We start from the raw sequence: 26965 nt of genomic DNA, 5'->3' as shown, positions 1-26965 counted from the left end.
ACATTAATCATAAGCACTAGTTCTGCCGGCAACCCTTTTTGTGAAAGGGAAATGGATTTAATAACAAATTGTATCTTCACGGAAATTATTGTTCTATGTGATGTATAGCAGATTTTAAAAAGGATTTCCAAATTATGTATAACTCAACACTGTTTGTTTATATTTAAAATAGTAGCTGTGAATGCTAAACTACAAAAGAAAATACGTTTATGTGTTATTCGACGCACTTTTTTCCGGTTTAATTAGTTCTTATTCAATGTTTATGATTATGAAAATCTGTATGTGCTGTGCATTGTTTTCATAGCGTAATAGCTGCAAACAGTAGTTGAGAAAATTGCTAGTCGAGTTGAGCACACGCCTGAAGATGTTCTTGAAGCTTTTTGAGAAAGCTATATGTTAAGATATGACGATGGAATGTTGGCTACGTATAAAATTAGAGTAGAAAATGCAAGTTTAAAATTTGCAGATTAGTGGACACTCCACTTGAAATATTATGTAAATTAAATAGATCTGTTTGAGAGAAAATAAACTATGGGACCCCTTTTTGCTATCTTACCACATTTGAGAATTGGAATCATTCTAATGTAAACAACTTTAATTACCTCAAAACGCAAAACATACGAAACAGACGTAATTCAAACTAATAACTTTACGGCTAACTGCGCATAGTATTTGCAGAATCCATATAGTTTTCGTTTAAACGTTCATTCCCGACAATTCAAGTGAGGCTGGAAGCGAGGCGTCCCTTTACGCGCAATTTGTTGCCGCTCGAGGGTTCCCCAGGGCAATCATTACAACCTCTCATTACTGACAACTCGTTTCCGACCTAGGATACGAGTGCTCCATTTATGGAGGGCGGCGGCTGCCAAGCCGAATCCCAGGTACTGCGGCGACATCCTTACGCCACCCGAGTTTCTGGCTGACCTAACTTTGACCTGACCTATTTCCCACACAGTAAGTAACGACAAAGTATTTGGACGATATCAGATGTCAACTCTAGCATAATTTTCTAGCCGCTTACATCATACTGGTATTTCCAAATATGAAGCGTTGCAACTATTTTCTGTAACGTCCTACGCGAAATATCTACCATCAGGAAAGGATCCATCTCCATTAGTTTCCACTTCTGAATAAAACGTGATCCGAATGTACATATGTTTGCGCACGTCATATTGCAAAGGGAGAGCACGATAATTGTTTTGATCCCGGCTATACCGCAACTTGTTTACTGCGTTTACGTGACAGGTCGCATTTTGGTGGTCCTGTCATATTTGCCATTTGGGCCCGGCCTCTGAAGATTAGTGTGAAACATGGCATTAGTTCAAGGACCACTGGTGATCGAGCGGCTCGACGTGATGTAATCACATCGACTCGAATACATTAGGGAAATCAATTTCGTGTATTAATATAAACACATTTCTTGCCTTATTAGCTTTAGATGGGATTTCAGTGAAATTTGCTCAATCAAGAGCAATGTATTAATATAACATTAATCGCGAACTACTGTTGACATAATACCAATTAGTTAAAATTAAATTCATCAAGTCTTTATTACTACTGCAGTAGTGTCACAAACTGATTAAATCGATAGAAAATATCAATTTAATTTTAGCCTTGGCTTCTGCTTATTGCCTGAAAAATTGTTACAAATGATCGGACCTTTCATCTATTTACTATCCAGGTCACGGTTAAACCTATTTCCACTCGGTACCTACAAGCTAGAACACATCGTCCCACCTTTTACTTTACAATTTTCTGCGGCATTACTATTGATTTATCTTCGCACTTGTGGAAAAACGGGTAATATTTTGACAACAGAAATAATAATGACGTCAAACGGTCAAACTATTTCAACAGTCCAAACTATAAGCGCCCTCATTTTTGTACGGCATTCTTATTTTGGCACAAGAATTATATCCCGGACGGCGCAATTAATTTCAATTGATGTACCGTGCGGTGTCACAGCTATTTTTTGTTCTCAAATTGTTGAATTGCGTCGACACTCGTCATCGTTTCATCACAGCACATAATTTGAGTACTGCAGATCTTAACGATAACTTCTTGTCTCGGTAAAAGATTATTGTGGTACGTGACGTTGGTCTTGCTTAACGATTTACTGCACTGTACCGCATCCCTATTGCTAGTAATTTCGATGGTTGAAACACAATTTTAACCATGAAATTAAATGCAAACATGTATGATGTGTAAAATAGTAAACAACAATAATTAAGTCTCAATTTACTCGACAAGCATTATACATTTTAAACAAAATATTTGGGAAGCAATGAAATTTGTATCGAACAATGATTTCTGCCGCCTCTACCCTCATTTTATTAACTCGCCCGCAACGAAGAGTTTTACGCAACAACATTTTACGTTAAATCCCGCCTTTATTATCGGATCGGGTGCGTTCCGCTTGATTAAAATTCCCTTTCGGGGATGCCAAAACGAATATTATAACTCTTTTGTAAAGTAACTAATGAAACTATTTACTTCGTAAAGCCTCTTCTTTTTTTATCAATGTTGTATAAGGCATTTGTCTTCCATCTCACCTGATGGTAAGTGACGATAAAGACGAAGATGTTATGATGAAGATGTTACCACTCAGATTGAAAATGTTCTGAAGAAGGGAAAGGATTTAAGTCCGACAACGATGATGATGATGCAATGCAATATTTCAGATTTATTATCCGACTCGCTTTGATTGAGATCTCTTCTCATGACAAACCTTGACACGCCTTTAACGATTCAAGCACCATTTTATAGTTGGCGTTAACAATGTATCAAGGTTGCGTAGCCTGAGACTCACCTCGTATGCATATCAGTCTGCATCTGTCATAAATCATGCCTAGTTTAATTGGAGTCGCAATACCAGTCGTTTGTTGGACAAATGAATCAACAACAAGAGCGGCTCGTTTACAGAATTACGCAAGTTTTAATTACATTTCGGATGTTGAAACATTTTGATACAACTTCGGATGAAAGGGCAGAAAAATGTGGAAAGCCTTTGTTTTAATAGACAACAATCATATAAAAGGAGAAATATCTTTGTATATTGCTGAAAATGAGAAATAAAATGTACTTTTCAAATATATTGAGTAAATTGAAAGGTTATAATAGCGTTTTGAACGAGCGTCCACTTAATTTATCAATACATCATAGCGTAAAATTTAAATACCTTTGTAAAATTTTACAGTACATTAATATTAGTCATGGGATATTAAATGCGATCCATCAAGAAAGACAACACAACATACATATTCCATAGTAGTTTCCTATTAACATCCGGTATTCGAAACCGCCCTAGATCCGGATAATCGGAACTTGAGCGATATCAGCTTTATGGCATGAGCCCGGCGGTAATCCAGCTCGACCCTATTAACTAAACGGCCTATAGGCTGAACATGTTCAAAGTATATTAACTCCATGATTTACACCATTGTTTTTTGGGATATCTTCAACAGAGCATAGACTTAATTGACATCCATGTCGCATATAATAAACTGAATACATTTCAATATCCATTGTCTTGACCAAATTTTACTAAAAATTTGCTATTGGTAAACGATCCCTTCAGAAAAACTATGATGATGTATCTACATAAATTTTAGCAGTCGATAAACAGCTATTCAAGGAGAAATAATTTTTCATACAGCGGTAACAATTTTATGATCATAGTTGGAGTTTATGTCATTACCAAACCTGTTTTCGAATTATTCAGTTATGAATATAATAATATAAACGATTGCCTAATCGGCCACGAATCTAGACATGATTGTATAAACAATCACTTTACAATCTATTTAATTGGGTTTTTTATTTCATTAATTTTGGTTGTAAGTGATTCAATTTGGAATGATTTTGGAATTGACCTATATTTTGTAAACATTGAGCTAGACATAAATAAGAACGAATGAAACGTTACTAAAGACGCCTCAATTTGACTTAAGACATTTGCAATTTTAAACTGAAACTGAACTTACCTGGATAGAAATCATGTGATTTGGACATCTTGACCCTCGCTCCGGTTTCTTTTTGCAGCTGAGCGATGGTCTCGCCTCCTTTACCGATGATGGCTCCCGCCACCATGGAAGGTACCAGAACCTTGAAGTGGTACGTCGGCTCCACGGCTGCGAGGAAAGCAATGAGTCAGCGATGGTAATGACATGAACAGTGCTGTATTAGATACTGGTGCACGATCTGATTTCTTGAATGTTAATATATAAATAAATACTTAAATGAGAATCTTGTGCAAAATTACAAAAGCTGAGATTTCTTTCAAAGGTGATCTTTCTCGTGATCATACTTGAATGAATGTTTAGACATGTTTAGATATGAATACAGCGATTTTAAAGTCCTTCAAAAGATAAACATTTTTTTAGAATGACAGCATAATGTTAATTCAATAATCACAAAATGTGAATTCAAATGGGATTATTACTGTTTCGTGTCTCATCGTGTGACTATTTTTATATGAGGTACCAACAAAACCTTCACGAAATTTTCAGGCCAGTTCACAATTGAAGTTTATTAAATATGAGAACCTTAAAGATTTTTTATGAAGTTTAAAACAAAGGCTATATAAAACACATACCTACTATAATATTTTGTTGGTTTATCAGGAGCTACAAGCGTCGCATAAAGTATGAGCAATCATCTATCCACATCACTGCCAAGCTATCAAAATAGATAATAAATCAGTTTACTGTAATCTGCCATTATTAATAGTTGAAAACATTTGAAGGAAACAAAAGATAATGTAAGAAAAATCCGTACCAAGTGGAATATTAACAACTAACACAGAAGGTATATGCAGTTTAGAGCATGAAAGAAGAAATGTTCGCAAAATAATGACAATGAATGAAATCCTATATAAAGTAACGAATCAAGGTCAGCTAGAATAAACCGCCACTAATGTTCCATTGTAAGAATCGATTTTTCTAGCTTAAAAAAACCTAGTTGGAACGGCAGCCAAAACACAGTTGGTGTATTTACAAACCCAGTGAACAAAGGAATAATAAAGCCTGACTGATAGAGCTGGCGCTGAGAATGGCGGACATTTTGCAAATTTTTAAGCTTCTTATTCCCACTTTTGGCATATTCTTTTTGAGAGAAACTTTAGTGCATTTTAGCTACAGTCTACAACAAATATATTGTAATTCACGACCCCATATATCATGTCTAGTGACGGTTGTCTATTTAGTATTTATTTATTAACACAAAATATTTTCTCTGTTGGTAACTATGTATAATAACATAGGTTTGAAGCGCCATGTTCGATCACTAGTTTTTGTTTAGTAAGTTAGTGTGAATCGCATATTTTATGTAACCGCTCCGTCAAGGACGTGCTGATGTCAGTCTTAATGGCTATGTTTAACAAACATTCGATACAAATGTTTAAACGATTCGAGGTAAAATATGTAACAAATACGATTATGCCAACATTTAAGTGTTTGCCAACGTTGTATTAATAAAATCTGTCACGACGCAAGACAATTACTATACACGCGTATTTGTGACAATCCATTGCTAATTTCACGATATCAATTTTAATTTTATCGTCATTTAAGCGCAAGATGATAATTCTTTCATTGCTTTACTAGATGAGAGGACGGGAAAAAGGGCAAGATGTAGCAACAGAAAGACCCACAAGGAATAATAGAGAGAGAACAAAATTAAGGTTTTCAGGTGAAAGAAATATCAAAACTTCATCAAATATAAAATATATTTCAGTTTTATAATTCTTTTGGATCAAAATCAGAGTGATCGTTGCCAATAAAAGCACACGTGGGTGCATCATAATAATCATAGCATGATTGCAGCAAGTTATTCTCATTCCAATGATAAAATAACACTAGTATACCTGTACATTATTCAAAAGATAGAAACGATGTGATCATAACATGAAAATAATTTTCATTGAAAACATTTGACCGCAACCAAAGGCTTCGGGAAATAAAAAAAACGAGATCATTTTGTGCCATAAATTTCTGTAAACACCGTGGAAATTTGCGAGGCGTCACTTGGACTTATCTTTGTCTTTGTAACATCTGGATCATCTAGCAATAAATTCATCTGAACTAAGGCTTATGTGTATGTGTGGCATTAAATCGTGAAAATCTCAATACGGACTACATAGTAAAAAGTAAAAGCAAAAAGTAAACAGGAAACCCTCTCGCAAAACACGGGTGTGTTCATTAGAACATGAAGATAAAACTTTACATTAACAAGAGAATAGACTAGACAGTGGACAGCATAAAGAAACTAGTACACCGCCGCCCACATTCAATAACGATTCAATTGAGATGCATCCCACTGGTAACCGAGGGCCGCGGCTCATTTGACCTCATTTGCAGATACGAATTCACCTGCAGCCATTCAAAGCCACAGTTTCAAAAATTTATTTTTCGAATTCTGCTAAAATAAATATTTTCAATCATGTTTTGGAATCGGTTAGAAAATTGGTTTCTTAGAAAGAAGAATAGAACTATGTAAAAAGTCGTAGATGGCATTGATAAAGAAAGTATAAGAGTGTCTGCAGAACGTAAACGCAACAAGGTTCTATTAAAACCTTATTTGCTGTCTACTATACTCATGAATCTGCACTTTCATAATTATAAAACACCTTAGCGTTTAATCAGTGAGTGGATCATAATCCGCTTTGCACTAACTACCTACATAGCTAATCATATAAGACTTAGCTTCTCATAATGTTCATTTGAAAGCGAAATCTTTTTGTGAGACACCGAGTTACCATTTGAACTAAATAAAACATGACTCTGGTAATGAATATTCTAATTAAATTCAGGAACATGACACATTTTTCGCTTCAGATTAATTTCGACAAACTTTCAGCATCATGTTGCAAATTAATGTCCAAAGTTTGTAGAGTCAACAAAATCTTTACCAAATCTCTCCAAGTTTTTTCGACGCGGTATCCTCCACTCAGACGAGTTGTCGTGAATTTTTATTAATATCTTGTTACAGCGTAAAGTTTACAAAATCTTGTTAAAAGATTAGATTTGAATTCGTTTGGCTTGAAAAATATTAATTCTAACAAATCATTATAAAGTATACTGGACATTTTATAGCTAGTACAATAGCTTTAACATCAAGAGGGAAAACATGTTCGATAAACCGGTCTTTACTTAGAATCAGCTAGTCTAGGCATCTAAAAACCCAAGATTTACCGTAAACACTGTTTCATTATTTTTTACTAAGCTGTTACCAATGTTTGGTAAAAACTACACAAGGAAGAACACTGACCTGACAGTCCTGATACCTGATTTAAGAACAATCTAGAACCTAGAGCTTTGATTTTAAAAAATGCGCAACGAAAAATGGCAAATTCGCTTCCTACCTCTTTTTGTCCACATATATTTTCAAATAATATAAACGAGGCTCACACATATAAAGCAATAACGCCAGTATTAACTTACTGGTCGTTGTAACCATTCTTTCTAATCCTATAATATTTATTTTTGTAAATATAGCGATAATTTGCCATCTCCTATTACTTGACGATAATGATGTATCAATACGTAAGAATAAGCTCGAGACCTTGATCAATCAAAGTGATTTTTACTCGGCCGAGCAACACGACACGAGGGAGGTAACTAACTACACGAAATTTCTAAAAATATAAAAGCCGATACTGTATTATACCGTAAGACGGTCGATAGATACTTTGATAGCAGTATGACTTGGTAAAATTTTCGTATTAAGTTCTTTGTGGCAAAATGTTGGTTCCAAGTAAAATATTAGGTTCTTTGTCACAGGCGTAAAGCTGAAACGAAGGCTCCAATCAACTAAAGTGATTTTTAATACTTATTTTTGGAATAAATAAAATTTATTATTTATTATTATCATAAGGCGATCAATAAAATTATGGTTCATGAAACTCCCAATTTACAGTCACATCTTCACAATGTTAATCTATTATTTAAAAGCCTGATTTACTAAGTTTCTAAACAACATACATACAATTACGTCTGTATCCCTTGTAGGGTAAACAGAGCCAACATATTGAAAGGTCACGTACTAAACTACTCTCTAAAAAAATGTTTTTAATTTTCTCAGCATTAACAATCACTTCAATTACACCTGAAGAATTCACCACAGTGGCTGGCGTGGGTGGTACGGATCAAAGCATTATTGATCTTGATTTCATTGAAGAAAACGAACTGGTTATGAAACTGGTTAAATACAAACATTTTAAACAGGCCACGTGATTACTACCACACTAGTATCGTTGAACATGTGCCTCTAGTTGTGGTACATTTGGTCTGTCCATAATTTGCATTTTCAGTTTGTTTTTCGCACTAACCTTTAGGTATACAAGTTTAATCGCACTCCTAAATACTACTTAAACCGCTATTGTTTTTAGAGTGATTCAAGAGGAAGGATTTTATGTATAATTTTTTCCGAATTTTGCACCCGTGCGAAGCCGGGGCGGGTCGCTAGTACGCTATAAAAACAATTTTACACATAAAAATTTGAAAATGAAATGAAAATGAAAAATGTTTTATTCAGTACAAAAAATACAGAGTTTTCTACAACAGTTGCACTGACCGTCACACTAGGATTCCCTGTGTCGTGGCGACCAGTGTCTTCCGAAGGCGAAGGCGGTTAGTTTATTATTATTATTGGACATTTCAAATTAAATTAAATCGGGTTTGGTAACCCGACAGAAATAAGCCACGCCCACCATGACTGAGCACAAGACCACCGTACCAATAGACGCAGAGCTATCAAGCTGGCTTCTGAAATACCAGAATAAAAAAAGATATTACGATCATTAACTTGTTCCCAAGCCGGCAAATGAGTTCTGGAGATAAGCGGACAAATTAAACCCTTTTAACAAATGAAATCGAGATAACTCACTTGGCTTATCTAACTTGAATGTTTTCGCAGAGGAAATTGTTGTCAAACTTTTTCTTTGCCATGGTAAAAATTGATTAGAATTATCTTCCATAGACACCAATCACTACAGCATGACCTCACTTAATGGTGGCGATGGAAACGCAAACAGCCTTTTCCTTATTCATTATATAATTATTGCTACAAGAATATTAATTTCTTACAATGTCCCACGAAACATTGTCCCACCTTCGGGAAATGTTACTCGTACTATCAACCACAAGCTTTCCTAGTTTTTCTTTGCAAATAACGTAAAAATTGCTATTAAAGTGTCATAAATCACGCGTGATCCAATCTCAGTCGGGGTTATCGCGTCGACGGCCATCTAAAAATGCCCATGACGAAATTCATACGATAGTATTACTACAAAAAATATCAAATATACAGAAATACCGCTTTATAGAAGAAGGAAAGGTGTGAAGATGTGTGAGTTCCAACAGAGGTTTTGAAATGGTAATTACTACTGATTAGACAAGGTTTGGTGAACATCAGCTTAATTTATCTCTCTCATGTTTATCATAAGCTATAGGAAAGTGCTTCGGATCGTTCAGATTCTTCAGATCAGAGTAATTTAACAACAAACAAAAGTACTTCATAAATTATTCCCTGATGTACGAGTAAAAAAGCGCGTTACATACATAGTTTGGGCTCGACTGCCACAAAGGGAAGATCTTTCACCAGGCTAGGTGGGATGCCTGGGGAACCGCGTGACGATGTTGTGTCGAAAGTTGTTTATATTCTCTAATCCGTGAAATCTTTGCTTGCGTGATTTAGACTCTTCGTTGTTATTGGCTGCTAGCGTCGCGTGATTGACTGTTGTGACTTGTGACGTGAAGATGTAGCCACACATCCCTCGGGTTTTTAATGTAAATATTTTGATAATGTTCGGACAAGACATGATGTAGGTACAGAAAGTGAGTATAAATTTGAGTTACTTTTCCGTAGTCTCCATAAATGTGGTATACTTACTTGTCGTAGCGATCTCGTCAGATCGCTTCGTAACGCAATACTTATTGTGATCGAAAGTACATCCGAGAACCTGTTTATCGGCACCTCGGAAATTCTCTCAAACACTTCCTTCCTTATAAGGACTCTCATTCCTTTCGGAATATTGAAAGAAACAGTGTGAAGTAAATGCAATAGAAGGAAAAGATATTTTCCAGATCCATCAGCTATTTCATAGAAACGTGATCCTGTTAAGCAATTCACTACGATCCAATCATGATCTTATTCCCTTATGTATAGAAATACTTTAAATAGGGCTAGCAATAAAAATAAGTACAAGTTTACAATATCTTTAGCCTCAAAGCTTCTTTAGAATCAGTTAGAAGTTTCCAAGCTTTCACTTTAATTAAATTGGCGAGAAACTGAAACTTATTTTTTCTAAAGTCTTAAAATATCTTAATAGAATAATCCTTTTAGGTTAATCTTGTCATATTTTAAAAATAAATTTCTTTTCATGATCTTTAAAAATATATTTTATGCGTACAGAAGAATTTTCGCCGCGAATTTTATGCAAACGTTCAAATTCTTCATTTTGCACATAAGTTTTCATAACAATTTTCATAATTCATATTCTGTAAGCTCTAATATATCATTGTAGATTTCATTATACTGATTGACTTCATTAGTCTCATTAGTATTTAATATCACTGGCTACATTAATGCACCACCTATATCTGACACAACACATTATTCGCAGTTGTGATTCATGATCAATTAGACCGAGCCCGGGGGAAATGCATAATTTGGCGTCTGAAAGCCTAGTAGAACAATAGTTAAATACAGATTGCGATGAATGCGAAGTAGGACGGGGGCGGAGCGCCGGGGGTGGGTTCCTGGCAGGAAACAATGTCTGTCAAGGCGGCGTGGATGTGTAATAAGCGGGGACGGAACCGGCTCCGCTGACGGACAGAAGTGGAGCGAACGGAGATTTTTACAGAAAGCCTGGTGCTGCAAAATTACGTAACAGGAAACTACCATGCTTTTAAAGGATTGATATTTTGCTCAATATTATTGAAAATGAGTTTATTGTACGTCTTGTGAAGACAGATCACAGTGACACGAACTGTTTTGTATCATCTTTACTACCTGTGTTTCCGCAATAAAGAGATTTGAATTTGAATTTATGATTTGGAATTATCCCATGACTATGAGTTGTAGGGAATTTGTCTAATACCCGCTATCGCATATTTTATAACTTAGTTTAAAATTTAATGTCGCATTCAACGCCAAATTAGTTGCCAAACTAGCATTGCAAACACATAAAATACAAGTTTGCATAAGAGCGCAAAGCTAATGTTTATCAAAAGCAACAACTGTCGCCAGTTATTAAGTTTGGAGCATGTTTATTAGAATTAGTGTCTTTGGCTTAAAATAATGGCAGAACCTGCATGTTTCTGTGATAAATTTTTGAACTAACATAAATCTTACACTTCATGACTAGTCAATCGTCCTTGTGATCAAATGTACTGCAAATTCTGCTAATTGAATATATTTCTTGAATAGGTTACATATTGTTATTTTTGATAATTAGTGTAGGTTCTGTATTTTTATGCATTTCTTTAATTAATTATATCTTTAATTCATTTTCAACGAGCTTTCATTTTATGTGTTTTTTACGTTATCATCATCGTGAAAAGTTTAAATAAGAAATAGGCTTCAAACTTCATTGGTGGTCAAATGGGCAGTTTTTAAATTGCCGCTTGTTTCATATAGCCGACGCAGCATAAGACGAGCTTGAGTGGCTCAAGCTAAAAAGATGCACTTCGCACAGCTTAGCATCATCAACTCTTTTCATGCGACCTCTTTAAGAGCGCGATTTAGGCTGATCCGGCTCAAAACCCTCGCCATATTACTACCCTTTGTCTAAAAAAATTACGATAGATTTGTGAAAGATGTTTCGATTAACTTTACGGCAATTTCATTAAACACTTCGAAGCTTAGAGTTTTCTGTTATGTCCTCGCAGTCTGAACACAGCAATAATAAAAGTCAAACGAATCATAATTGTCCCGATTTCATGTGAATGGTCGTAGTTCTAAATGCGGCGCACTCCGCCTCCGCGTTGCTGGCTTGGACTGGATCGGGGTCGAAATTGATGGTAAAAATCTCATTCTCGACTCATAATTTCATCAACATTTACGACGTTCGTATCGTAAAACTATCACGCGCGGAATAACTAGCGTATTTCAACTCGACACAAGTTGTACACTAAAGTAATATACAGAAAGTTCAGATATTTATAATTCAACATCGTCTAACTGAATTGTTAATAAAACTTCAAAGGAGGAAAAATAATTTTAACAGCATTTCTATGGTTTATTTGATATTTAAATAAGGATTAAATATCAAACGATGTGAAATGAAATATATCCTCATTTGATGTTAACAGTATCAATAGATACACATAACACCTGCCTATTAAAACATATTAGGTACAAAAATAATTACATAATGATCTAAAATTCAACTTTTGAAAATATTTTCACAAAATTAGGTCGTAGCAATTCTACATTATTGAGCCCTGTTTATCGTTATCGTGATGAAGCACTGTCATAAATATAGACTACGATAGGAGGATTCAGATTAGTGTGCAATACAAATCACGCGATACACAACCCCCTACAAACCGTAATACACCTGTGTTTGTTCAAGTTACACGTTTCTGCGCCATAACATATAGTGTTGATATAAATTATGCAAGCAATGCACATTTATAAGCAGTTCAGCATAATTAATCGCATGGGACCTCGCTTGCAGTCAAGGTCTTTAGGTAATGAGGTAATGCTGAACCGCCTGACGCATAAACATCTTAACATAATAAACTTAACATTTTACATAGTGACATCTAAACATACCGTTTTCATTTAATTTCAATAATTCAGTCTTCGATCTGATTACACATTGCTTACGTAAAAATATCGTAATTATTTGTCTCTGTTATACAACAAACAAACAAATGGAGTATCCATTTGTAATGTAATAAATTGGTAATAAAAATGCCATAAAATTAGCAGAAAAAGTGTGAGTGAATGACGAAATAGTTTGCGCAACGGTTAACCGAGCAACTACTAACATTATAACAGCAGTAAAAACGAAAGTATGCTAGCATAACATCCCGCCGCACGTGGTGCGAATCTAAATGGAGGTTCCGCTGTACTACCAGGCTATGCAAAAAATAAATCTTAAGGTTTTTTCTTATAACTACCCTCATAATAAATTGTATAACAACTAAAAATTATAATTCAAAATCTTTCCGCGATTGATTCAAAATATGACTATGACAAAATACGTGTGTTAGCAGTCTGGTTACTAAGACGATAGACACCAATTATCCCTCTGGAACGATTGGTCTACTATTCCCTTTTGACCCGTAAGCACTTGTGGCCACACCGCAGAAACCTCTGAATTAAGACTTATGTGACGTACATAAATGTCCTACTTAGTAGTTTAATGTATTGGAAATAAAACTCGTTACGAAAATGAAAGTGTTATAGCCTAACACAAATCCATATGTGGTGCGCATCTAAATAAGGAAGCCACGTCAGACAAGAAACAATAGTACTATACTACCGACCGCAGAAGTAACTACTATTCTAGCTTTAACAATTGATATATTCGACATAGTTACATATTATGAAGGTAAAACTAAACTAACGACTATTACTTAAATTCGAAATTCACTTAAACAAAGCAAATAAATTCAAATTTACTCAGTGCTGCAGGCCATAACTTTAATGTAACTCAGCTGACCTTCAGGCACCTGACACTGACTCAGAACGGAAGTACATAGTTACCGCGGCAGTGTAGGCGCTATGATACCAGATGGTGTGTGAACAATAAGGAATTTTACCAAAGTTTCACAAAAGTATCATTTTTGTAATGGATTTAAATAGTTGTGGTTTGATGAAGACGAGCAAGGCAATTCTTATTATTTTCCAGAAAGTCTTCGTTATTGGGTCACACGATCCAAATTTCTTGTTTGCCTCTAACGGAGGGGTGGAATGGAAACAACAAGGCCCACTTTCAGCGAAGTGGTCATAAATCTGCCGATATCATCGATTTTCTTGTCGCGATGCTTGCGGGACAGGCGCGTGTATTTCAAGCAGGCTATCTTTCTAATTGTTGGGATACATTCCCAACTATTAGAGATTATAATAAAAGTCACAATAACTAAATATTTTATAAGACTAAGGGATAGAGTCTTAATAAATAGGGATAACTTGGGATTTTTCTTTTAGGCGATAGGCTAGCAACTTGTGACTATTTCAATCTCAATTCTAACAGTATGCCAAACAGCTGATCGTAGCGTATCAGTCTTTCGAACTGTTGATACTGTCTACCCCGCCAGGGATATAGACGTGGTAATAAGAATGAATAAATTTGTGTGAAAATTTGAGAAAAAAGATTGTCCTTTATCAGCGTTCTAATCAATATGTTCATTCACATGATGACAGCTTTAGAAACTGTCTACAATGTGTTGCTTTGTTTTGCAATGAAAACAAACATAAATACGTATTATGCATGTTATACTTGTAAGATCGCCAGGATTAACATTAAAATAATTTGGATACAAATCCGGACATTACCGTGGGCGAGATCACCGTTTAATGTTGTAGATATTCTAGTCATTCCACGTGAATAAGGAGCATAGCCAGCAGTTTTTCTTTTTGCAAAAACAACATTCCCATTCAAATGCAAATTTTTATGTTAAAATGCGCCATTATGTAAGTCTGCATTACTATCTGTGCTGTGATAATGCTAAGCATTAAAAGGTTTCCTACAACCATATTAAAATTATCTCACTTTCTTCAATCTTATCTAGCATAACTGTCACACATTGAATTAAAATGTATCAAGCTTGATGACACTCACTCGTAATTATGACCAAAGTTAAGTTATAATCCTTATAACCCGATCATGATTTTTTGCGCTTTCAAATCCGTGGTGGTATTTACATGGACGATATCTTGACAATTGGCGTCAGAATCCATTTACATAGCGATAGCGGTAATTTAAGTTCGACACGCGACCTAAGCCGCGCTTAAATTCGGCTTCACTTCAATGTGATTTGACATATTGTGACATAGCTTGTACAATTTCATAAGATTTAAAAAAAAGTTGTTTAAATAATTCGCTTGTTGTAAAAACCTACCGTGTGCCGTAAGTCTCAAATGTTATTTATTATAATATATAATAATATTATTAATATTATAATATAGAAAAAAGGAAAGTACTTGTGGCTCTAAAGGTGACAAAAGTGATTATGCTACAGAAATAAACTTTCAATCAGTTAAAACTATCATATTTAAACCGCTTACAAAAATCCTAGTGTCATTCGAGAATGATTCCACATGGGCACTGAATATATATGTGTCCTGATTATCATTCCGACGACCAAACGATTGCAGGCGTGTCTGTGACAATTCCATCCGTAATATGCATAGATTAATGTTAAGTAGATAACAAACGCGTTTTACAAAAATGTACTCTATTCAAAATGTGTTTACATTTATAATTCCCTGTTCAAATTCATTCGTTTGATAATGTTTAATAGCTTGTGTTTGAGTGATAATGTTGTAACGCAGTGGATATTACATTCAAATATTTGCACTTGTTTTTTTTTTTCATAAATAGTAAAATAATGTGTCACTAGTAAGTGAATTATACATAGAATAACGTTTTACGTCCTTCAGACAATTTAAGAAATGTAAAAAAAATAATGTGCCGCGTAGTTCCCGGTACAATAAAAAAAAGAATAGGACCACTCCATCTCGTTCCCATGAATGTCGTAAATAGGGACAAAGGGATTAGCTTATAAACTTGTGATTTTTGTTTTAGGCGATATGGGCTAGCAACCTGTCACTACATGAATCTCAATTCTATCACTAAGCCAAATAGCTGAACGTGGACTATCAGTCCTACCAAGACTGTTGGCCTGTCCCTGTCATTAAGCCAAACAGCTGAATGTGGCCTGTCAGTATTTTCAAGACTGTTGGCTCTGTCTGCACCGCAAGGGATATAGACGTGATTATATGTATGTATGTTAAATAACTTCAACAAATTTTCTAGCAAATTGATTACTAACAATACTTCGGCAGGTATGGCGTACTATACAAACAACCTACAGCCGAAGCGAGGTTACGTCATTTAACCAAGTTGTAGCTTTCGTAACACCGAAGGTTATCGGCCACACAATTATTTATATTGTCTCTAATCTCTGTTATGAATGTGGACTCTGAGAAGCTGTTTAAAAAATTATAGATTTAATGTTTTTTTTTACCGTTTCGTAGGTATTCCCACGGTTTATTCTAATGTCACATCATTAAAAAAAGCAATTATTATTAATACAGATGGTTCAATTGATACAAAAAAAAAAGAATAGTTGCCGTGTGGTTTTCGGCACTTTAGAATAGAACCACTCCATATCTATTTCATGGATGTCGTAAAAGGGAACTAAGTGATGGGCTTACAAACATTTCTCTTATAGGCGATGGACTGGTACGCTATTGAATTTCAATTCCATCATAAAGCCTATATTCTCAAGACTGTTTGTTTACCCCGCAAGGGATATAGACGCGACTATATGTATGTAAAAAGATTAGATGGATTTCGTAAAGGGTGACATAAATATGCAAAGAATAGAGTTTTATAAGGCCTAGAACATAAGGCCGCAGATAACTAAATAAATTGAGGCAAAAGATAGTAGTACAGTATATCAAATATTATATCTGAATGAATATTTTTAGTAAAGGGATCAATTGATTACCTATGAGATGGCAAAAGTGCATTAATAATAAATAATGGTTCTTACTTTGATTAAATAAATTTATCATATAAAAAAATATTCGACATTTCGTTCCTCCTATACCAAACGCCAATTTCATGTATGAACCTAATACAACGAATTTTCTTCAAATCAAAGACGAGATTGTTCCTACAACATTGAAAACTGGGCCGGGTCGACATCAACTATAAAGAATGCAAGCCAGTTAAGTAGTTGCCAACAAAGAAGTTCTATAGTGTGTGCCGTGTGGTTCGCGGCACCAAATAGAAAAAAGAATAGGACCACTCCATCACTCTCCCATGGATGTCGTAAAAGGCGACTAAGGGGTAGGCTTATAAACTTGGGATTCTTCATTTAGGCGATGGGCTAGCAACCCGTCACTATTTGAATCTCAATTCTATCTTAAAGCCATTATAGCTGAACATGGCCTATCAGTCTTTACAAGACTGTTAGCTCTGTCTACCCCGCAATGGATATAGACGTGATTATAATGTATGTATTTAAGTTCTATAGTTAAAGTTAAAAAAAAATCTTTATCTTGACGACTAAGACTCGAGAAATACTGAACAGAAACTGAAATTTGCTCAGCAATGTGACAGATTACTGCAATGTTTCCTTCTGCACCGGTATGAGATAACATTATTGCTTCGATCAATCGTCGCTAAGTCTCATTTGTCGTCATTTATCATTCATATAATCACGTCTATATCCCTTGCGGGGTAGACAGCGCCAGCCAGACTGATATATTTGTCGTCATGGGAGCTTGAAAATCAGATACCCCTTGAATACGACAAAATTTCGATACTTCTGTTCGATATTCTGCAAATACATGAGGGAGTTTCTTGCTTGGTGTTGGAAATGGCTTGCTTCTTCCAATCCCTACTCCCCTACTAATATTATCAATCTTTAACGTCTAACGACTGAACCGATTGTCATCAAACAGTTCACTCTCGATGAAGGATAGGCTATTTTTTTATTGTGAAAAAAAGGAACTACGCGGACGACGTCGCCGATAAAAGCTAGTATGATATAAATGCAATAGTATTACCCCGAGTTAATTGTGGTTTAATAAGTCCGTTTATACTTATCATAGCTTGAAGTTGGGAAGTATATCAAACCAATTTTCTCAGATTCGTTAATTTTTTTTTAAGGGTAGCTAAAATGTTTATTTTTTAATGATTAACCGGGCGGATGAAAGAGGGAATTATGTCATATTGGCAAAGAGATTTGGTTTAATACCGTTGTTTCCTGTCAGGATTCAGAAGCAGTCCTTTTTCAGAGGATTATTCATTCTTCCTTAACGATTTTACTGCCCAATAATATTTCAAAATATTAGAAAATGGTATTTCTATTCATTTGGGGATTTCGCTCTGACGTACCTTCGTTTACTCTTAACAGGCTACAAATTTGCAAACAATATGCAATATGAAACAATATGCAATATAAGTTCTGAATGTAAATCATGTTTTGCATTTTACATTATAAAGCAAAAATGAAGTTAGCACAGTAAATATGATCTAGAAATTGCTAAAATAAATAAATATATTGTAGTAAGCCTCGAAATAAGTTCAAGACTTGTGTTACGAGACATACTAACTCAACAATACGATACGCTACATAATCAACATAGTAATCAGGATCTTTTGATTTTTTTAAAGCTTACTGGCTTTATAAACTACAAAAATTAGACAAAAAATTCTTATTCAATAGACAATTTTTAATGAAACAATTTCATTCTTTTCACAACAAAACAATTAACCAGTTACTAAATTTTAAAATTCAATGTAATTTGAGCCGCTAACTATGTAGTCCAAGATCCCAGAGCCGTAAGACACAACTTATTTTCTAAAGAATGGATCTTTCGATTCTCAGTAGTCTTTTATGTACTTTTAATACCTGCATGTTTGTGAGACTTGCCCGGTGACACCTGCGCAGGTACCAGGCGAGAAAGGTAACTAAAAATCACAGTTACTTAACTTACATTTTTATGACTGATTTTTATATATATTTTATAGACTATTACTCTGAAGTCATATCAGAGAAGTCAGACGCTTTCCCTGCGCCAGAACTTTTGTCAGACGCTTTAAAGCTCTATCAAAAAAAAATTAACTTAATTTATTTTTAAATGTCTGACTTTTATATATGTTATTCAGATAACTATTACAAAGTTGTATTAAATCAGTCAGACAGTTTGTAATGACCAAACACCTCTTAAACACGAGAATTACTCAGCCTCGAGTATGAGCGCGTCAGAGTAAAATATCTAATATTTGAAAAGTACTTACTGTTTTCAATTTCATATTTTTGCATATCTATTCAAATACGATGAAATTTATAATTAAAATAATAATTAATCATTTTTAAAATAATATAATATATTGCATACTGTATATAAAAATAAAAATGTAAAAAAAAATTCTCTATTTGTTTCAGTCAAAGTATTAAATGTACAGACAAAATATTTTTACCGCATGATTATATGTAGTATTTTGATTTTCAGTTTTTTAATAAATACTCAAACAACACAAAAAAAAATATTTTTAGTAAAAATTAATATATATCTTGTTATTGTTGGGACTCGAACTCGGACCGCCAACTTCCCAGTCTCACGCGATAACCACTGGACCATCGAAGCCGTTGCGGTGGTGTCGAAATTAAAGTAGACTACATACATATGGTCACGTCTATATCCCTTGCGGGGTAGACAGAGCCAACAGTCTTGAAAAGACTAAATGGCCACGTTCAGCTATTTGGCTTAATGATAGAATTGAGATTCAAATAGTGATAGGTTGCTCGCCCATCGCCTAAAAAAGAATCCCAAGTTTGTAAGCCTATCCCTTAGTCGCCTTTCACTTATATTTATATGTTATAGGTTTACTATTACTATACTATTTTTTAATTGCTTATGATTTTATTTTTACGGAAAATTCTGCCAGCAACGACAATCTAACTGATGATGAGGACGATGACTTGAGTGGACAGTATAGAGATTTAATAAATGATGAAAATTCAAATGATTATTTTGATGATGAAGATGATAAAGAGACAATAAAATAATTATTCAATTGATTAATCATAATTAATTATTTTTTTATTGAAATTATTATAATAGATATAATTTTTTAAATAAAATAAAAATCATTCTTTTTGAAAGGCTATTGCTACAAAAAAAATCATTTTCCCCTATTTACATGCAATATATTATATTATTTTAAAAATGATTAATTATTATTTTAATTATAAATTTCATCGTATTTGAATAGATATGCAAAAATATGAAATTGAAAACAGTAAGTACTTTTCAAATATTAGATATTTTACTCTGACGCGCTCATACTCGAGGCTGAGTAATTCTCGTGTTTAAGAGGTGTTTGGTCATTACAAACTGTCTGACTGATTTAATACAACTTTGTAATAGTTATCTGAATAACATATATAAAAGTCAGACATTTAAAAATAAATTAAGTTAATTTTTTTTTGATAGAGCTTTAAAGCGTCTGACAAAAGTTCTGGCGCAGGGAAAGCGTCTGACTTCTCTGATATGACTTCAGAGTAATAGTCTATAAAATATATATAAAAATCAGTCATAAAAATGTAAGTTAAGTAACTGTGATTTTTAGTTACCTTTCTCGCCTGGTACCTGCGCAGGTGTCACCGGGCAAGTCTCACAAACATGCAGGTATTAAAAGTACATGAAAGACTACTGAGAATCGAAAGATCCATTCTTTAGAAAATAAGTTGTGTCTTACGGCTCTGGGATCTTACTCTAATGCGAGACGGAGATAACAGCACGACAATCTGGCCATATCAGGCAGTTAGCGATGCTATCAGAAAATTAGTAAGTAATACGATTGATAACTTATCAAAGACTGGTTAGTGCATAAGATTGTTACGTCCTTCATACACAACGTACGTTGCTTAGAGATACCGCAATTTGATAGCTATCTATATGAAGTGAATCTTGAAATTTCCGAGTTTTGTAATTTTATTTATAGATAACATAACATATAATCAAGTCTTTATTCCTTGCGGGGTAGACAGAGCCAACAGTAATCAAAATACTGAAAGGCCACTTTGAGCTGTTTGGCTTAATGATAAAATTGAGATTCAAATAGCGACAGTTGCTAGCCCATCGCCTAAAAGAGGAATCCCAAGTTAGCTAATCCTATCCCTTAGTCGCCTTTTACGACATCCATGGGAAAGAGAATTATAGATTTTCGTACTTTGGTCAACATTAAGCACTCATCTTGATGATGTGTGCAACCACATACCTACAGTCACAATACTAAGTAGAATAGTTACTAAGTACCTATAAACATTTAGTTTAGTTAGTTATTCATTTCTATCACAATCAAAATTCGATCAACAATGTAACCAACAAACAATGAATAATCCAGATTTAAATTAACATAGTTTACGAACTGAATCTGGTTGCGTCTGTTGTGTGAATTCCATTACAATTTATTCGAAAAATGGTTGTTAAAATAAATAAATGACCACACCAGCAAAATAGTGATTACTTTAAGCTACAAACGATATAAGCCATGAAGTCATATTTTCAAAAGATTGATCAAGTTATTATGCTCAAAGCTGTGGTATTTAGGAAATACATACATACATTTAATCACGTCTATATCCCTTGAGGTACAGACAGAGCCAACAGTCTCAATAGACTCAATGCCACGTTCAGCTGTATACAAGAAATAGTAGAAAATATTAGAATTTCAGTCTTAAATGATAAAGATGACAATTTAAAAAAAAATTAAAATAATCGACTCCCACGCATTAAAACCGCATAATGATTGGTGGATTCGTGGACGTGTCAGTTTCATTGGTAACCTGGTCCTAATTTCCCCGTCTGGTTTCTCATTACGTCTAATTACCGCCAGCCGCTACAATTATGAGCTATCATCATGAACTATCAGTTGCTAATTAACACCAGTCATTAGTGGTGCGACCGCTATAACCGCAGATCTCAAGTGTGAATGATAACTTCAATAGGTGTACATACATACAATCACGTCGATATTCCTTGCGGGGTAGACAAGAGGCAACAGTTTTGAAAATACTAATAGGCCAGGTTCAGCTGTTTGGCTTTTGATAGAATTGAGATTCAAGTAGTGACAGGTTGCTAGTTATGAATGTGGATGAAGCGAAGGATGTATGCAGAGATCGTGGCAAGTGGAAAGAGGTAGTCTCTGCCTACCCCTCCGGGAAAGAGGCGTGATTTTTTATGTTATGTTATGTTTATGCTAGCCCATCGCCTAAAAGAAGAATCCCAAGTTTATAAGCATTTTATTTAATCGCTTTTTATGGCATCCATGGGAAAGATATGTACCGGTCCAAAAGTACCGGGCACCACACGGCATTACTACAAAATAACGTAACAGCATAGTTGAAAATCTTGTTTAGATCACGCAAACAAAGTAGGCAGCATTTTATGATCTCAAACAGATATCGAGGCACGAGTGTCCTACGCACAATTGACAAATGTTTATAGGAACAATTAGCGCCCTAGCGGTTTATTACTGTCCAATGTCAGTTGTTTGCAGTAATGGACAGCAAGATTGTTACCAAGGGTTGGCTCAACTCAATCGAGGAATGTGTCACTCGGCAGTCGAAGGCCTAGATTCAGTTTCGCGTTTGGAGCATTTCAATTTGAAGAGTTTCTTGTATAAACGGCCTCTGTGGCGCAGCGGTAGTACGCACTGTCCGTGACACCGCAGGTCCTGGATTCGAATCCCAGCCGGGGCATGATGAGAAAAGAACTTTTTCTGATTAGCCTGGGCCTTGGATGTTTACCTAAATAAGTATTTATTGCAAAATACAGTATCGTTGAGTTAGTTTCTCGTAATATAAGTCTCGTACTTACTTCGAGGCTAACTCAATCTGTGTAATTTGTCTCGTATACATTTATATTTATTAATTTATATTTATATTTATATATAATAATTATATTTAAACTTGCGGTGTGGTTCCCGGCACCAATACAAAAAGAATAGGACCACTCCATCTCTTTCCCACGGATGTCGTAAAAGGCGACTATAGGATAGGCTTACAAACTTGGGATTCTTCCTTTAGGCGACAGGCTAGCAACCTGTCACTATTTGAATCTCAATTCTATCATAAAGCCAAATATCTGAACGTGGCCATTCAGTCTATTCAAGACTGTTGGCTCTGTCTATCCCGCAAGGTATATAGACGTGACCATATGTATGTATGATGATTGCCGATAAGTTGCTTGTAAAAAGAAGATAAAATTTGTGACGTCCCTACCATCACAGATTCATAGCTCATCATACTTTAAGTATAGATACCAAAATATTACACAACGTAAACACTTGCCTTATGATTTGACAAATTACCGCAACAACCTTGACTGTAATCAAGACGAACACAAGCAATTTAAAACCTTATTCCTTATACAAATTAAGTCTACATTATGTGCTGCCAACACAACTAGTTCTAGTAAGGTATTAGCCTTGACGTGCTCAGATCATCTGGCACAGACTGTACACACATAATTTAGCTTTTAAAACACTTTCAAAATTTAAATTTAAAAGAATAAAATATTGTTTGGAAATGATATGGTAGTGCCAATCTAGGTGTGCGCCTAAATACATGTGTAACATCATTGAAACGATTGATTTAATGATTTTTATATGCAAAATAAATGTTAATTCTCCACTTGTTAGTTAAGTAGATGACAAATATCAAAATAAATAAAGCGAGAAAAAATAAAAGCGTTCAGGGAAACAGTATATCAAGAAGAGAAGTTGTAATAGTACACCGAATAAGAATGATCGAACTGTACATTTAGGTGATGCGTCACACCAACGATGCAACTAAGCCATGAGTGGGTCAATGTGAGACTAAGTACAACATGGCACGACATCCAGGCGATGTATACTGTGCTGATGGACGATACGAACAACGCTAAAACTCACTCTGCCAGTCCACGGTCCACTGATGCCTTGTAATACTAATATTAAACTAATGTTGTTTTTCTCTATCTAGAAATTTCATAAGATACTTGTCTTAATGGATAAAGTTTGAAACTTTTTGTTACTGTACGGTATTGCTCTATCATAGTTGGCTTCTATTCAAAGTAATTATGATTTCTAACATGTGTATGTAACATGGTATATACCCCTCAATATAGGTCATGACAATTTTCTAGATCATTTTCAATGAGGCGTTTCAGTGGAACAGTGACAAGTGAGCATCAGCACGGATGAGCGTGAGGTGCGCGCGAGAGGCATGCGCGCCACAACAACCAAAAGCCAGAGATGATGAGCAAACATTGTCTGACGACTCACCGAAATGAGACGTTAGATTGCCGTGGCCGTTAGCCAGTGGCAAGGCCGTCACCAGGTCTTGCACTAAAAAATAACGACTCTCGTTTAACATTGCATAAATTGTAACTAAACTCTCAGTTGCAAACTGGCGGACTCTTATCAACAACCAACGTGGAATTGGCTTGATAATTCATTTTTTTTTATTAGCTACTAGACTTATCAACAGCGGAGCGATTAAAAACTTTATTTTACACTCATAAAAAGATATCGGTGACTGCTGTAAACTTTTATGGAGCCTAAATACCTAGTTACATTGAAATATCGCAACGAATTCACAAATATCGGCCCGGAATGACCTTATTATCATCGACATAGGTTAAACTGATAACAGCAGCGTCTGATAAGAATCTTGTAAGAACAGAGTACACAGCTGAATCAAGCACAAATTCGCTGTCAATGTTATTCTTGCCTAGCGAAGTTCGCGATCAAGTAAATCAACATTACATGGACCTAGGTATTTACATGTCTAAGATAGTTAGAAGGTACTTACCTGAACTAAAATGCGATCGTTTGACGTCCCCATTTTCAGAATCCACGTCGAGGGGTCGTTTTCTAGAATCCGTAATTTCCGGACTGGGACAAGTATCCATTCCCGTATCAGCGGCCATGTTGAATTTCAGGGCAAAACTTTAAACTTCTCTATAATTCCCATTACGTAATTGCTTCAGAATGCGTATACTGATGCGGCACTTTGCATTATTATAATATCATATCTTACACTTAACACTTAAACAACTAAATAAGGTTAAAATTGAAGATTTTATAGGATCTAAATACTAAAATAAAGGAGAGAAGTGACACTATTAACGTTACGTCTAAACGTTTTGTGAACGTTTGTCGATACTGCGGCGCTGCTTGCTGTGTGTGGCGCACAATCACCCTGAAGTTATCTGCATATGTCACAAAGCCAAGTTGGCATTATTGCATTTTGACATCAACCAGCTGATAAATTTAGTGTTGGTCCTACGTAAATAATTTAGTCAAATGATTATACAGTCGACATATTTTTAACCCACGATCACTTGGATGAAGCACGTTCTGGCGCGAAGCAACGTGAAATTCTCTGAGACTGAATGTGTTAGTTAGACATTTATACTTAGACATAAAGGTACTGTCAGTGTAAGTGGGATTATGAATTTATACAAAATATATTCCTTTTTCTCATCATCACCATCAAAAATTGAAATAGTTGTATTTGTACTCGATTACTTTTTGTTTTGCACAAAGAATACACTTCCGTATTGGTTTCCATGACCAGCTGAATCTTTATACATTATTTTTATTATCACAAAAAGAAAAGGAAAATGCACGAAGTCGTATTTCCTTAATTCATACTAAATTGCACTAAATGAAACATTAACGCGTATATTACTAACCAGGTACGTGAAAAAAAAATATTATCAAAATAGCTTACATGTTTTGTACACTACGTTATTTTAATATAGGTACTTATGATTTAATATAAAAATCAATAAAGATTTTTCTAAAGAATAATAAACAATGTAATACTTATTTTACACTTAAATCCATCAAGCGCTGCCACCAACATTAATGTAAACCAGAACAGCACTTTACTTTAAAACTGCATTTAAATGGCACCCCTGCATTGTTTAAATTTCTTGAATCTTATTTCATTAGCAGTAAAAAAACGTTGTGTGATTGTAGGTCTTGTGTTGGTTGTCAACACTAAAAAGACATAATGCGCCATTGCTTTAAACAACCAATCAGCAACCGTATCTAACTTCAGGTATATTTCGAGGCGGGATTTAAATAAATAGAACACGCATGTTCTATTTAATTGTGTATGTACATATTTAATCCAGTAAGTGAATACGTGTGAATACTTACTTAAAATACTTTTATAAACATACCAAGTGTTGTTGTTTTTTTGGGATCACTTTCTTCTTTGTTTCTCTGGTTACAAACAATATAATACAAATCCATCAGGTCTTTAAATATTTATTGGATATAACTTTTGAAAAAAGGGAACCGCCTCCAAGCGATATCCTCCTTTTTTTAAGTCAGTTCTAAAACCTTCTCCTAAAGGGTTTCAATTCAAACAAACACTTTCCTGAAAACCGCATCAAAATCGGTTCCGCAGAACGCGGGATAATCGCGGACAAACAACAGGTCACACTGATAACCGCCTGGAACTGACAGGTTAGTATAATAATAGAAAATGTAGCAGTAACGTTTAATTTTGGTTTATCTTATAAGTTTCAAAATAGGGCGCGAACATGCCAGTGACAAACTAGGTCAAGGCTGTATTTCTTTTCCTCGCTGTTACGAACTAGGCGCCAATTAGCTGGTTACTAGACTAGGTCACACAATGAATAGCTTATGAGCTTATAAGTATTAGCAATACAATCGGAGCTATGTAGTGGAATTTTATATTTTACTTCCAACTTTTGCAATACATACCTACGTCTAATCACGTCTTCATCCCTCACGGGGTAGACAGAGTCAACAATCTCGAAAAGGCTTATAGGCGACGTTAAGCTATATTATTACCTTTTCAAAAAAATTGTGCCGTGTGGTTCCTAGCACCAAACGAAACAAGAATAGGACCACTCCATCTCTTTCCTATGGATATCGTAAAAGGCGACTAATGGATAGGCTTATAAGCTTGGGATTCTTCCTTAAGGCGGCGGGCTAGCAACCTTTCACTTTATATCAATCTCAATTCTAACAGTTAGCCAAACAGCTGAACGTGGCCCTTCAGTATTTTCAAGACTGTTGGCTCCGTCTACCCCGCAAGGGAAATAGAAGCGATTATATGTATGTCTTTTTCCGTCAACGGTTGACGGAAAAAGACCTAGAGGTCGCAGCCCTACAAGATGGTCGGATCAAATCCGATCGTCACTAAACACCGATCTCCATAAGGCCCTCCACGACGCAAAG

The 26965-nt window shown here is 35.1% G+C and overlaps 1 protein-coding gene across 5 annotated transcripts in view; it reads right to left on the bottom strand.

The window, feature by feature from the left end:
* The window catches only part of LOC106135255 (RNA-binding protein Pasilla), a 59992-nt gene extending 35037 nt beyond the window's left edge, over positions 1 to 24955 (bottom strand). For 3 of the 5 annotated variants that reach the window (XM_013335498.2, XM_013335502.2, XM_013335500.2), the window contains exons 1-3: positions 24555 to 24955; positions 24026 to 24088; positions 3984 to 4130 (exon numbers count right to left, since the gene is read on the bottom strand). In XM_013335498.2, the coding sequence (XP_013190952.1) occupies positions 3984 to 4130; positions 24026 to 24088; positions 24555 to 24672 (328 nt within the window). In that variant the 5' untranslated portion in view covers positions 24673 to 24955. Of the gene's footprint in view, positions 1 to 3983; positions 4131 to 4594; positions 4678 to 24025; positions 24089 to 24554 lie in introns of those variants that run through there. The other 2 variants (XM_013335503.2, XM_013335501.2) reach the window with 2 other exon arrangements.
* Between the last annotated feature and the right edge of the window lie 2010 nt (positions 24956 to 26965).

Source organism: Amyelois transitella, chromosome 18 (genome assembly GCF_032362555.1).
Source record: "Amyelois transitella isolate CPQ chromosome 18, ilAmyTran1.1, whole genome shotgun sequence".
In the NCBI taxonomy this organism is placed as follows: domain Eukaryota; kingdom Metazoa; phylum Arthropoda; class Insecta; order Lepidoptera; family Pyralidae; genus Amyelois; species Amyelois transitella.
The sequence above is the reverse complement of the archived record's forward strand: the minus strand, read 5'-3'. Positions and strand labels throughout refer to the sequence as shown.